Source organism: Pomacea canaliculata, linkage group LG2, assembly GCF_003073045.1.
Source record: "Pomacea canaliculata isolate SZHN2017 linkage group LG2, ASM307304v1, whole genome shotgun sequence".
Taxonomy (NCBI): Eukaryota; Metazoa; Mollusca; class Gastropoda; order Architaenioglossa; family Ampullariidae; genus Pomacea; species Pomacea canaliculata.
Window position 1 is genome coordinate 16553623 of NC_037591.1, and position 14268 is coordinate 16567890.

At 36.9% G+C, this 14268-nt stretch overlaps 1 protein-coding gene across 3 annotated transcripts; it reads left to right on the forward strand.

The window, feature by feature from the left end:
- The first annotated feature begins 2089 nt into the window (after window positions 1–2089).
- LOC112556353 (xylulose kinase-like) lies at window positions 2090–13821 on the forward strand. Of its 3 annotated transcripts, none has more exons than XM_025225270.1 (19): window positions 2090–2225; window positions 3029–3111; window positions 3709–3778; window positions 3960–4040; window positions 4754–4840; window positions 5838–5930; window positions 6418–6519; window positions 6909–7040; window positions 7247–7306; window positions 7598–7679; window positions 8128–8168; window positions 8393–8508; window positions 8844–8959; window positions 9241–9314; window positions 9527–9623; window positions 10259–10317; window positions 11019–11106; window positions 11729–11820; window positions 12497–13821. In XM_025225270.1, exons 1-19 carry the CDS (start codon window positions 2172–2174, stop codon window positions 12587–12589), a joined length of 1620 nt encoding a protein of 539 aa, XP_025081055.1. In that variant the 5' UTR covers window positions 2090–2171; the 3' UTR covers window positions 12590–13821. The 3 variants fall into 3 exon arrangements, with proteins under 3 accessions (XP_025081055.1, XP_025081058.1, XP_025081057.1); XM_025225273.1 differs by lacking the exon at window positions 2090–2225 and adding an exon at window positions 2395–2471; XM_025225272.1 differs by lacking the exon at window positions 2090–2225 and adding an exon at window positions 2498–2806.
- Window positions 13822–14268: the final 447 nt, after the last annotated feature.

The following is a 14268-nucleotide window of genomic DNA, read 5'->3' on the forward strand; positions in this document are numbered from 1 at the left end:
TTCATATATAGAAACCTTTATAGCCACGGTCCCTTTCGCGCACCTTTCAGGACGCCTGCTTCCCATGTATATAGCGCCGACCTTAACAATACCTGCCTTGTGCCACGCCTCCCATTGCACCAGGCCCTCCGGGCACCTGACCCTCCCTAGGCACCAGGCCCTCCGGGTACCTGACCCTCCTTAGGCATCAACCCTCCAGGCACCTGACCCTCCCAAGGCACCAGGCCCTCCGGGCACCTGACCCTCCCTAGGCACCAGACCCTCCGGGCACCTGACCCTCGCTAGGCACCAGCACCTTGACAGCCGCGGGCCCGGGTACACCAGACCCCCCTGTCCCCCCCTCTCGTCAGGCCTGGGCCAGAATGCAGTAAATTTTCCAAGATTACAATTCATGGGCCACAGAAATGTCGATGTACTGTTACGGAGGGAGGGATAGATTATTTTTTTCAGTAAATGGGGGTGGGTGGGGTGGGGGTGGTAGCAATTCAACCGTTTGCCGATTCGACCACCGCACGTGTTGATTCAACAACTGCCGACAGTCAGTTCGAGCACAACTCATATAAAGAATTTGACTAAATCCTCTGTATGGTGATTCAACCAGAAAAATATAAAATTTTAATGTAATCTCTGTTAATTGCTTAATGCTGCACGTCATTCTTTATCTCTTGGTTTGTGTATTTGTTTTTATATGTGTGTGTGTGCGCGCGCGCACGCGCGGGCGTGCGAGAGAGAGTTGAAAGCGAGCGAGAGAATTCCGCTATTGTAGTATAAAGTGATAGATCTTAAAGAATTATTTAAATACGTTTGTTTGTTTGTTTGTTTGTTTGTTTGTTTGTTTGTTTGTTTGTTTGCACGCATGCTAGAGAGAGAGAGCGCGCGCGCTCGGTGTGTGTGTGTACAATCGCGCGTGCGAAAGTGTGTATGAGAGAGAGCAGGCGTGAACTAGAGAGAGGCAGAGAACAACTTAAGTCGAGGAAACGAGAGGAACCGGGTCATCCACCTATACACGCCCATGGTCACACAAGCGTCTCTTTCCGCAAAATGAGTTAATCAAAGGGAAGCAAATCTTTTTATCAGGCAGTTTTGAGGGCATGTATATTTATTCCCCTTGTTTGTAAGCACTCTGGCGGTTATCCAAAATGGTCATCTTACAACATGCATAAATGCATATATACGCTATACCATGCTCATTTATATTGAATGGGGATAATCCCCGACCGCAAGGTACATTCTCTCACTTACAGAATAACTTACCTAGCGGAGACTATAGTTACAGAAAACAGACGATATCATATGTCCGTTCGGACAACCAAAGATGATCAGCACATGTTTGACCATTTTTGAAATCTTCACTTGGAGCGAAAAAGTGCACGAGACTGAAAGTGCATGAATGTGTTCTACAATGTCCTTCACCTAATCGTGCTCACCAACAAACATATTTGGACTGTGGGGCCGCTTTTGTGGATGATGAATGGGCTCTGTGTTACAGGTGTGAATTGTTGCCCGTTTGTAAAGGTACAAACATTACATCCAAACACAGATGTACTTTTTTGTCAATCACCAGCTATAGGGGAATAAACTGAAATGTTGAATATATTCTCATCCCTTATTAGTGAAGAAAGATATTGAGTGATAAAGAAATACGAAAGCATACAAATAAAGTTTTCAAATTCAGATGTCTTTGTGTTTGTGTCATTTTCACTGTTCATCTTTTTCTCCCTTATTTTTCTTTTTATTTTATGGAGTATACATTCAATTGTCGGTCCTAACCCTGACAATATGTTCAGCTGGAAACTTCAGCTTTCTAAACGCCAACAGCAAGTACTCGACGGCTGAGAAAGACGTTTCACGTTTCACTGCTAGGGTTATATAATTGCCTATAGCTGTGATCTACACGGCCTCATGGTCAGGGTAGCAATTAGGCAAAACTGACCGTTGGTAAGTGATCACCACCGTGTACTCCTACCTTCCCTTGCACGAGCGAAACCATTAAGAAAAACGCCCACAAGAAGTTCCGCCTTTAATAATTACAATATAACAACGTACATTGTGCCAAAACGAAAATAACTGTCGTATCATCGTGCATACTTCTAGATCCTGAGGCAACCGCTTATCTGTTCGCGACTGTCCCACCTTCCACCCTTTCTCCCTTTCTCGACGCAACCTTCACAATGGCGGACGAAAGTAACCGTGTCTTCGGAGGCTTTGACTTCAGCACTCAGCAGGTTTGTCCATTTGCAAATTAGTGCACCGACATTATTCAGTACCGACGGATTGTTAGCAACACTCAATGGCTTCGAAAGGATTTTTTGTTTAAAGATGCTCCTTTATAAAGTAATGAATACATCTTCTGTATTCAAGAACCGTAACCAGTGTAAGGGAGGCAACTCCTCACGCGCTCAGCGCGTGATGTTCGTGATGTGTTGCCTCTTTGTGTTCTCGTCTGCACTTTTATTTTCTCTTTTTGACAAGTAAATAATTAAAAAAAAAAACTAGCTAACTTATCCCAAGAGTGTCACTAAATTGAAATTCAGATTTCTGCAAATCCCACGATCGATGCTCCTAGGACAAACAATATTGTTTTTGGTTCGCAATACGACAGAGAAAAGCATTTTTAATAATATGTTACTGTTAGTTTTAATTCCACTAAAGGTCAGCTAGAAGAAATATTACACCAAGTTGTCATTAGTTATCCACAACATGGGAGAAAGCTCCTGGCACTAAAACCTTTCAAGCAGTAACCTCGATCGCCTGAATGCGAATAGTGCCAATATCAATGACAATTTTTTTAAAACATATATCGCAGGTGTAGTATTAAAAACTAAAAATGACTTTTTATTGCCATTTTCAAAGAGGATTATGGAAAGAATGAAAAAAGTTTTCTCAATAAATGCACGAGTTGGTTTTTTTTTTTTTAATGTCAAATTTCATATGTTCAAACATCTACTTACACAGGTACCAAAGAACTTTATGGATATACACTTTTAGATACCTTTAAACTACATACTGCTGTTATTATCTTTTTCAGATCAAATTTATTGCTGTCAATGATAATCTTCAAGTCATCTATGAAGAGGCTGTCCGATTTGACTCTGATCTTCCCCACTATAAGTATATATGATTTCTGGAGTTATTTTTATGTATGCCATCTTTTCTAAGTGTAATCTTTTAAACAATATATATTATGGCCTCTTATCTATGCTTGAAGATAGAGATATAACTCTTGCAGTGTTTTTGTTGCAGCATTTATATATTTATATATTTTAGAAAAGTGATCAAGAGACAGGCCTTCTTGGAAACACTTTGAACATTGTCAGACTTCTGTGCTGAGTTTCTGAGAACTAGTGTGTGATACCATATGCTTTACATGCTGGGTTTTAACAAATGCAAAAAAAATTTTAATATTTCCATTTCCTGATTCATCAAAGTTTATTAACAGCATACATCTCCATTCCATACTTTTCTCTATTTATTCTGCTCAGTTCTGCTCTCCTCTGTTTAATGCAATCATACCCATTAACATTAATATGGCATTGCACAGGTAGCGTATTTGTACCAATTTCTGTTAAGTGACTTTAAAAATGTCGTATATATGTATAAATATTTTTTAAATATGGTATTCTGTTGCAACTGCCTTAACTCAAAAGCGGTAGATAAACTTTCATGACTTTTGATCTAAAGTGCTCAGTTTTTATATTTTTTGCACAGCACACGGGGAGGTGTCTGCATTGCTGATGACAAAATTACCATTACATCACCAGCCATTATGTGGGTGGAGGTACGAAGGCATGATCATTTTCATTGCAAAGGAGCAGATCCATTTTCCCTTTTTTATTTCCTTTTTATTGATCTTATGGGATATAAGATGCTTATGTATATTCATTCACAGGCGCAGCTTTCTTTGTATCAAGCTTAGCTCAGTAGGAAAAACCATCTGAAATGAAGCACCTTTGTTTCAGGCATTAGATCTACTTTTGAGCAGGCTGAAAAATTCGGGATTTCCATTCCAGCAAGTTGTTTGTGTCTCTGGCACTGGACAAGTAAGATGACAAGATTGCTTGATCATTTGTGTAGATCTGCTAAAGGTATTTGAGTATCTGTTTGTGCATGTTCATGTTTGTATATGTGTGAACAAGTGTGCATGCAGGTTTACAAATCCATAGGAGTGTGTGTAGATGTGTGGTATGTGCTGGGAGTAGAGAATGTATGTATTTATATTAATCTTTATGTAAGTAGATTACCATCTGCATCGACTTTTGCTGTATGTGTGTGTATATATTAAGAGAGTATGAATTTTGTTTACCTAGTCATCATATATATATATACTCATCTGTATATTACTAGTGCATGAGCACCTATAAATAATTCCTGTAATTGCTCTTGTGGATTAATAAAGCTGTATTGTATCTCTCAGCCTTTGACAGCTTGTATAAGCTGTGATGAAATGCTGATTAGTCAGACTAGTGGTGTAGAAAAAAATGCATTTGGTCAACCTCTAAAGTTTTCCGAAAGGATAAATTTTTTTGTAAATAACCAATAATTGAAATTTAATGTTTATGAGATCAAAGGAAGCTTACCTTGATTTTGAAAGTGATCTTTCAATAACTTTATTTATATAACTTTCAGCAAGAAATCAAAATGTTATTAGCTTATTCAATGCCTGTTAAGAAAAAAAAAAGCTATGTCAATGCTTAAGATTGAAAGCTAATTTTTAAAATATTTCTTTAAACAATTATTTTTGGCATTTTTACAGCAACATGGAAGCGTTTATTGGCGACAAGGTGCACAGCAGATTCTCAGAAACCTTGTAGCTGAAAAGCCTTTGACAGAACAACTAAAGGTAATTGACAGCTTACTAAGAAAATGTCCTATTATAGCAGGGGTTCAGTCAGAGAGAAAAGTAGCTTCACACCACCTGTATCACTTTCAGATTACTATGCCTTGTAATTTTACACCTTTCATCAGATTTCCACCTTCAAAAAAAAAAAAATCCTCCCATATTAATTTTTTTATGCATAAGAAAAAAAATGAAAGGGGATATCTCGAACTGGTGCTGTAAGCATTTTAAAGTTCCACTGAACAACTGTGTTCAAAGCTGTTCCCAATTCTGTCAACCCATCAAGATCAAAGGTTGATGAACAGGCTGACATATTGAAAGGGGTTTGCTGGTGTGAAAGTGTGGACAAGAAAACAAAAGAATGATATATAAGACAACCACACTGAAAATTAGGTCAGACAGTTCAAGAAAGGAAAAAAATTATGATGAACTGATAAACAATGATAAACAATAGTGTTATAATAATATAATACTAACATTTTGCTGAGAGTAATCACATTTACTTTGAGATGCAAAAGAATACCAGAACAGCTCTACAATGTAAAAAATAAATATAACAGGCTGAAACATTCTAAACCATCTGTATATCAGAACTCAAGGAAAGTAACAACACTTCAGAGGGAATTTCACAAATGGTTTGCTTAGTCAAGGATTAGTGGAATGAGACAAAACCAATACTTAATAGGGTGGCAGATGTACCTTTAGATGCCTAGTTAAGTTTTTTGGGTGGAGATTGGTAGTAAGGAAGGCAGATGTTATTTCAAAAGATCAGTTCTAGAGCTCATCATACGACTTAAGATGGATCAGCTCACTTGAATAAAATCTTTTATTGTACATCCACAGAATTATTTTTGTGCCTATTGAACACTTAGAGTCTGACCTGTTGATAAACTGTCTATAGCTTTGTTAGATTCCTGCCCATTTCTGTAAGAGTTTCTGAGCCTGTGCTTAGCTCAAGGTCTTCACTGTCTACAAGTTTCAGTACATTTTTGTTATCCAGGATGCATTCTCGGTGGCGAATTCTCCAGTATGGATGGACTCTAGCACTACTCGCCAGTGTCAGGAGCTGGAATGCAAAGTTGGAGGAGCAGAAGTATGATTTATCTTTAGTGTGTGACTATCATCATGCTATCATGGGAGCAAAGCTGCCTCCATCTGATTTTTGGGAAAAGGGTATGGGAGGGTTGTTAGCTGTGAAAACTCAGAAGAGTCTGCACCCAAGTAGTTAGTACAATTAGATATGTGGGGGGTAAAAGTAGAAAGAGAAGGTCGGGCTTTGCTTTTCATGAGCAGTGCCCTGGACCTGGTAAACCACCTAATGGTACTCATAACCACTAGGTTATGGGGCATGTTACTTTTACCTATGAAATAGTATCAATGTTTAAGATTATTAATTATGCTATCAGATCTTTTCCTGTATGAATATATGCATACACGTGCACGCAGAATCAACTTAAATGAAAATCAGAAAATTAAGTTTATGAGACTTGTAAAGCACATTGATCCCATGTTCTGGGAAGCATTTGAAAGTCATTTTAAAGAAGCAAGTCAACTAAATGTTGCTTTTTTAATGTGTTCAGAAACTGGCTGCGATCACTGGATCTCGTGCGTATGAGAGGTTCACAGGCAATCAGATTGCAAAAATTTATCAACAGCAGCCTGAAGCTTACAACAACACTGAGGTAAATAGTGGGGGGTGTAAGAGTTTGTTCTAACCATATTACTGACAATTTTTATACCACCAGGTTGCTTAAGCATTTTGTATTTTATTTGGCTACAATATTTTTTGTGTAGTTCTAACCCAAATTCTGAAAAACATATTTATTTTTTTTCTTAAGTATCTTATCGTTTACTGCATAATTAGGATCAGTAAGTGCAATCAAATTTATATAGTTCCGTTTTCATAAATAATTTAGTCAGCTGTTAATTCTGATATAATAATATTCTGTTGACATTATCTTGTTATGGGATAACCTTCTCTTATAGGTACCAATATTTGGTATCTATTTTAAATTATGTTTCTGAAATATAACTAAGCTCTTTTCTTCTTCTGATGTCTTCTTTTTCTCAGAGAATTTCGTTAGTAAGTAGCTTTGTTGCAAGCCTTTTGCTTGGAGATTATGCACCAATTGATGAAAGTGATGGTTCAGGCATGAATCTTCTGGACATCCAAGCCAGAGACTGGTCACAGGAGTGTTTAGATGTGAGACAGAGCTTTATTTCACTCTTACAATTTACTAACCTTGAAGGCTTTTTAAGCTGCATTGATTTTCAGCTGTGGTTAAGTTGTTAAACTAAATAGAAAATAATTACTGTTTGACTTTTATTGGGAGCACAAAATGACATTTCATGCAAAAATTTTGCTCAGCTATATTTTTTTTATATTTCTTAGTGTCATGTTGCTTGCAGGCATGTGCTCCAGGTCTGAAAGCTAAACTAGGGTCTCCTGTACCTTCTAATGAAGTCATTGTAAGTGATCATATAATTATTTTACACAATTGATTTTCTCAGAGTTCAGTTAAAAGCCACACTATATTCACATCATATTGTGTGTTACTATAGTCTATATCATACTTTTCAATGTTCTTATATCTGTATTATGGAAATATAAAGAATACTATGGTACAATTCATGCTTTGTGATCTATGGTTTTGTGACATTTTTATGTGCATCGAGAACACACACAGTGGGACATCTGGAAGCAAAAGAGAATAAAGACACTTAAGGTTGATGGGTTTTTGAACATTTCTTTGTTTATAGGGAACTGTCTCTTCCTACCTGAGCATTAGATATGGTTTCCCAAACGACTGCAAAGTGGTGGCTTTTACTGGAGACAATCCAGGTGAGTTAAACACCAAGCAACATTTGCTAAGACCTCAGAGAAATATGAATAATCATACTTTCTCCTAGAATGCTAGGTAAGGTCGTCCCATAACCTTTTAAGGTCGTTTGGGGAGTGAGGTGTTAGAGACCCCACTTTTCTCGGGGCCAGCTTTTTACATGAGGGTGGTGCCCATCTCCTTTCCCTCGCTGCCTTACCTTCCCCAACCCTCTATGGAGTCAGGTACCCATTCCCTTCAGCTGGGTCGACTGGGGGAAGTTTGCTGCGCTTATCGGGAATTGAACCAGCGCGCTCTCGGTTCGGACACCAGCGCTCTAACCACTCGGCCGTCCGCTCTTGCTAGAAACTCTCAAGCGTGTAGAATACCTGCTTTTCATTACTACATAACCACAGTAAAAATCAGCTTTATCTTTATCTTGTAACACAAAGATATTCATTGTTGTTTCAGCTTCACTGGCTGGATTGGCAGCTCAGAAGGGAGATGTTATTGTAAGCTTCGCTTTGCCTTGAATCTCATTTTCAGATATAGTTGTCATTGTGGAACCTGAATTTGTAGAATTCTTGTTTTTCACAAATATAATGGATATAGTTGATAATGACTTGCCCTGCTTTTTATATTACTAACATAATTAATGTTAAAGAGTAGAATTTAAAAGTCTGTTCCTTTGATGTTGCAAGCCAGATTTTGTCTGTTCAACTGCATCTTTGCGCAGGTGAGCCTTGGTACTAGTGACACTCTCTTCCTGTGGCTGGAGACTCCAAAACCATCTTTGGAGGGCCACATTTTTGTTAACCCTGTGCAGACTTCAGACTATATGGCTCTGCTCTGGTGAGTCTGTTATGTTTTATGTGTATGATATGTTGTGTATGTGTGTTTTGTATTGTGTGTGTATGTATATATTTATGTTGGTATATTGTCATATATAGGTGTGTACAGCAGATTAGTTGGTGGACCAATAGTATTCTTTTAAAAAGTGATAAAAAAGAAATAATTTTCAAATGCCTGTTCTCTTTTTGGCTTAATTTAGTCTGAAGCTAATTTTTGACTCTTAATTATTTTAGAAGAACTAAAAATGAATGTTATTAATTATTTAGAATTACCGAATTTACTTTTTAATATGTTTGACATTTTTGTGATGATATATTTTGTTAATTCCACATTAGTTTTAAAAATGGGTCTTTGACACGTGAGAAGATTCGAGATGAAAGAGCAGGAGGATCATGGGAAAAATTCAACGAACAGCTAAAATCAACTCCCATGGGAAACAATGGACAGATAGGTGGGCAGCAAGGATAAATTTTGTAAAATATGCAAGTATTATCTAATGCTTCTAATGTATTTACCCAGTTCCTCTTGAAAATACTTCTTATTCAAGTTTTTATTTTTTACAACATTTTCATGCATCTAAATTTCAGTAAAAAGGTTTTGGTGTTCTTGAATGTATGTCTTTTACTCTTTGATCAATGACCAACTGTTAATCCCAGTGAGCAGATATACTAAGAAAGTGTGCTCACATGGCTTCCAGTGGGTTAACGATGAATGTTATAACTCTTGTTACAGGAATGTACTTTCATGTAATGGAGATCCAGCCATTGATTCAAGGAATCTATCGCTTTGATAAGAATGGACAGAAGGTTACATATTATCTGTTATCTCAGTTATTTCTGTAACCTATAGTGCCATGATATTTAAAAAAATCCAATTTTCATCTCATGTTTAATTTCATACCAAATGTGATTTTGTGACTGGCTGCTCCCTGTCTGCATTAGACACACATGTGGCTTAGTCTGAAAATTCTTGTCAGTGTTGAATGACGCTTGAGTTTAGAAACTTGAATTGTGTGCAGATTGATGATTTTCTAGATGCAGTGGAAGTGAGAGCTGTTCTGGAAAGTCAGTTTATGGCTCAACGTGTTCATGCTGAAAACCTTGGCTTTAACATAGGTAAAACATAAAATAAAAAACTTTGTGCTTGGAACTATTTATTTATTTATTTCAGAGAATGGAATGCTTATGCAAACTGAGCTCCATGCCTAATGTACCATCACAGTTATGTTTTTTTAATACACATTTATCAAAGCACTACTACCATCACTGATGGTGTTTTGATATCTCAGCATTATCATGGTCTCTTATACATTTTAAACCTGCATTCATTCATACATATTCTTGTCAGAAGAGGGAAGATCGATGTAAACATGGAGTTGGAAAATATGTATTCTGTTCTTGCATCTGAGTTCATCTGGCCACAGGATTTATCTCTTCCTATACAGTTTACACCTGCAGTTGAAAAAGTCTTCACAGCTACAGCTCAGTCACATCAATTTCCTCAGTATTGAATGAGTTAATACACACTGGGTCATATACATTTTGGAGCACCACTGAATCAGAAACAGACATAGCTTACAAAAAATAATCAGGAAATGAAGAACAATAACTGAATCTTAATTTTATAGGTGATAAACAAAATTGAACAAACACAGTCTAGGATCCTTATAATGCATATACATCTGTTTTGTTTGTCATTCTTATCCACACATTCTTGTATTATCTCCTGTGTGTTTTATAATTTTTTTCAGGTCCAGATACCAATATCATTGCAACAGGTGGTGCATCATCCAATCCTGCAATACTTCAGGTGAGATGTCACTTATCATTCTCTCATAAGTGCAGGTTTTCTAATGAAAAGCTGAGATGGAAAAACAGACAAATCCAGGAAAGTACAAAAGCTAGTGCCATGTGTTTGTGTGTGTGTTTTTGCATGCATGTGTGCATGCACATGTTTGCATACATGTGCCTGTGAATTTGATATTTAGAGAGAGAGAGAAATTTAGTGTTAAATGATTTCAACTATGCAGACAAGTGCCCAGTAAACCTTGTCGGGGAAGCGGATAGCCGAGTGGTTAGAGCTCAGGTGTCTGAACTGAGAGCGCACTGGTTCAATCCCCGATTAGCACAGCAAACTCCCCCCAGTTGACCCAGCTGGCGGTAATGGGTATCTGACTCCTTAGAATGTTGGGGAAGGTAAGGCAGCGAGGGAGAGGAGATGGGCATGTAAGGCCGACCCTGAGAAAAGTGAGGTCTCTAGCACCTCACCCCTCAAACGACCTGAAAAGGTTAGGGGATGACCTTTGCCTTTTAAATCTTATTTTTCCATGCTGCTTTAGTACAGTCAGATATATGTCAAGCAAACGTTTCTATTTCATGCTCATATAGTTTTTGTGTCCAAAGCCATATTTTTGTATGCTGACTGCCACATGCACTTCTTGTTGTACCCATTATGCCTTATTTCATGTGGGCTTCGTGCATTCACCACCTCATTATTATTTCATGCTACAGGTGTTAGCAGATGTCTTCAATGCACCAGTGTACATTAAAGATGTCGCCAACTCAGCTGCTCTAGGTTGTGCTTTCAGAGCTAAATATGGTAAGTTTCCTTTTTCTTCAAGTCCAACCATCACAGGACTGCATGCTCTATCAGAACCCATCACTATATCAGATAATACTATTTTTTGTCAGATATTAGTAGCTTGTCTGACACATCATCTTTAAGACATTTTAAGGATCTGAAATTATGGCCTGTATGTGAAATTTCCAGGAAGTATCCTGAGCATCAAGCATCTGCCCTTATTAGTTATCCCTGATGAACTGTGCTGATAAAGTGTATGCATGTGTGTGCTTGGTATGCCTTTTGGTTGTATGTTTTATATTATGCAAACTGTTAGTATATTACATTCTTAAGGCTTGTATGGTGTTTTATGTAGGCATTTTGTGCACCTGGTACTCTGTTTTTAAAGGCTGTTTAGTCCTACATTTAATTTCATGTGTGTTTTAGCATTGTAAAGCTTTCCTTTTTTCTCTAAATTCACATGATCACTTATAATGAACTGTGGTTATAAAAGTGCTAAAGATATTTCATTTAAAAAGTTTATGCAGAAAGACATATAATTATAGAAAATATTTTCTCTGTCGAGGTGACATAGATATCTTTTTGTCTTAAGTGACCTTAAAGAACTCAGTTTTAGATGATGTTTGTATTTGTATCTCAGGTTGGCTAGGCACAGATGTTCCTTACTTGCAAATTGTGGAGAAGGGCAGTGAAAGAGTTTGTGTGGCTTACCCAACACCAGGAGCTGACGATGTGAGTATTGTTATGTTTGTCTACATTTGTTAATAAATGCATGCACTCATGTATAATTGCAGACACTTATACATTTATGTATGAGTGAAATATAGTTTTATTGCGGCATGGATTGAACTATGCATGAAAGATAAAAAAGGTGGGCTAGAAATTCTTAAGTCCCTTAGAAAGCTGAACGCAAACCATCTATCTTTTGGAAACACTTTTGACTCCCATGTAAAATCAGTGTTGACATATGCTGCAGAAATCTAGGGTTTAGTTAAAAACAACTCTCTGAAGAAAAAAATTCACACATTTCCAATTTTGTAAATGTTCTCCTGCACTCTTTAAGCTATCCATAACAAGATTTTGTAGACAAACTTGAAATGCTTCTTCAATAGCAAGAGTCTGGGAAACTCAACTACATAAAGAATTATCAGAGAATGGGTTCAGGATATTATGAGTTAACCAGGGAGTGGGAGATGAAGATATGTTCCTGTCAGAATTCAAAGACCGTCTCATCTGTTCTTTTAACCAAAAGAGACACTCAAATATGGAGGATGACACCAGGTATGAGTGGTTCCTCTCATTCAAAAATAACTTGCAGCCAGAAAAATATTATAAGCAACAGGTGGTGTACAAACTCTTAATTTCTGACACCTTAAATATTAAGACAAATTTCGACAACTTTTTGCAGGTGTATCGTGTCCTTTGTCAGTGCTACAGAAAACTTGAAGCTGAAGTGGTCAGTACATATGGTCACAAACAGGGAGACTACAATGTGTCATGACAAGCTGTATAGCTGACAGAAACATGACTTACAGTCTTAAAAAATAAGCTTTGCTCAACAGCACAAAACTGAAGAGAATTTTTTTCAGCTAGTCATTTTGATGGCTTATCTTTTATAGCCCATAAAATTATCCTCATTTCTGTATTTTATCTTTTTTTTATGTAGCATGGGGTGGAAATTATTTCAAATAGTTCTTTTGGATCTTGTCCTCAAATTGAATAGTGTTATTGTATCATTCTCTTTGATTTCCAATCAGATCACTGGTATAAATGAATGTACACAAAGTGTCCTTAACATGTGCACCATGATGTGGTCTTTTTATCTATCAACTTTTATCTTTAACTTGTAATCAGTAAATATATAATTAAGCAAATGCACGTCTGAAATAATGCACTTTAGTTGAAACCTATGCTATGCAGAATCTGTACCTCCACTGGCCATTTTCCTATATTATTACAAGGTACAGCTCCTATAGCACTCAGTGTGATGAATTTCAGTATAAAATGCTGGGTAGCTAATTTATTATGGATTTGCTCATTCAGTGTTCGTCCTGAGTTACATAACAATTTTTGCACCCAGAATGCTTCCCACCTTTAAAATGTGTGATAGTGCTACTGGTGAACACTTAAGTACCTACTGTAAATAGACTGTTCAGTGTGGTGGAGCATGTTCATTTGAATTGCTTATTCTACTCTTGATGATGTTCAGATGCAGAAAGCATCTTTGTAGGGAAACAAAGAATCATTTCAGTTATATTCTTGGTACTTCAAGCACACCAGAAACAAAAGCATTCTGTGATTGGTGCCAAAAAGACCCCAAATATGCCAAAGAATGAATATTATGAATGTTTGTGTGCTTATGGATTTCTTTGTTAAGCCCTTCTTTAAAACTGCTTTGCCTGCATCACAGACAAGTTTACCTGTTCATTTACACCTCAGCTTACATGCTTAAAGTGTTTACAAAGTGCTTAAATAGTACATACTTATCCTTTTGGTTAATTTTAGTGTCTTTGTATAAACACATATATATACATGCAGCATAAATTTTTAATTTAAATAATGGGTGACTTTTATTGCCTTCTTGCATTTGAGTAAATAAGCTCACAAAATATTCATTCATGATTAACATACTGTCTTTATGTGCAATCCATGCAAAGTGATATAGTCCTTTCTAATATGCTTTTGATTAAATCTTTCATTATTGCAATTGACAATACTGAAATACCAAAAGTATTGCAGGACTCCTGACTGGTATTTACTTTTCTTTAAACAAATTTGTGTGCATGCATGCTCGTGTATTTACATGTTCTTATGTCTACACTTGCGGATAAATCCCTATTCTAATAATAATATAGAGAATTTATGTAGTGTATTTCAAGACCATCTTTCTGGTGATCAGCTGGTACCTGTCAATGGATAGATGACAATTTTTAGTCTGAGACATTAGAAAATAATAATGTTGATTAATAAAATGCTTTACCCCACCATCAAAGGCAAGCTCAAAGCACTTCACACAAGTAAAAGCATACATACATAAACATAATAATAATGAGAGCTGGTCTCATTGTTCTCATTGCATGCCCCATTAGTGTAGCCACTCATGTTAAGAAAAAGCAGTCTGGTGTAACAATGGTTAGCGCCTGTCACTAATGCAGTGAAGATTAGCCTGGGTTCAGCTCT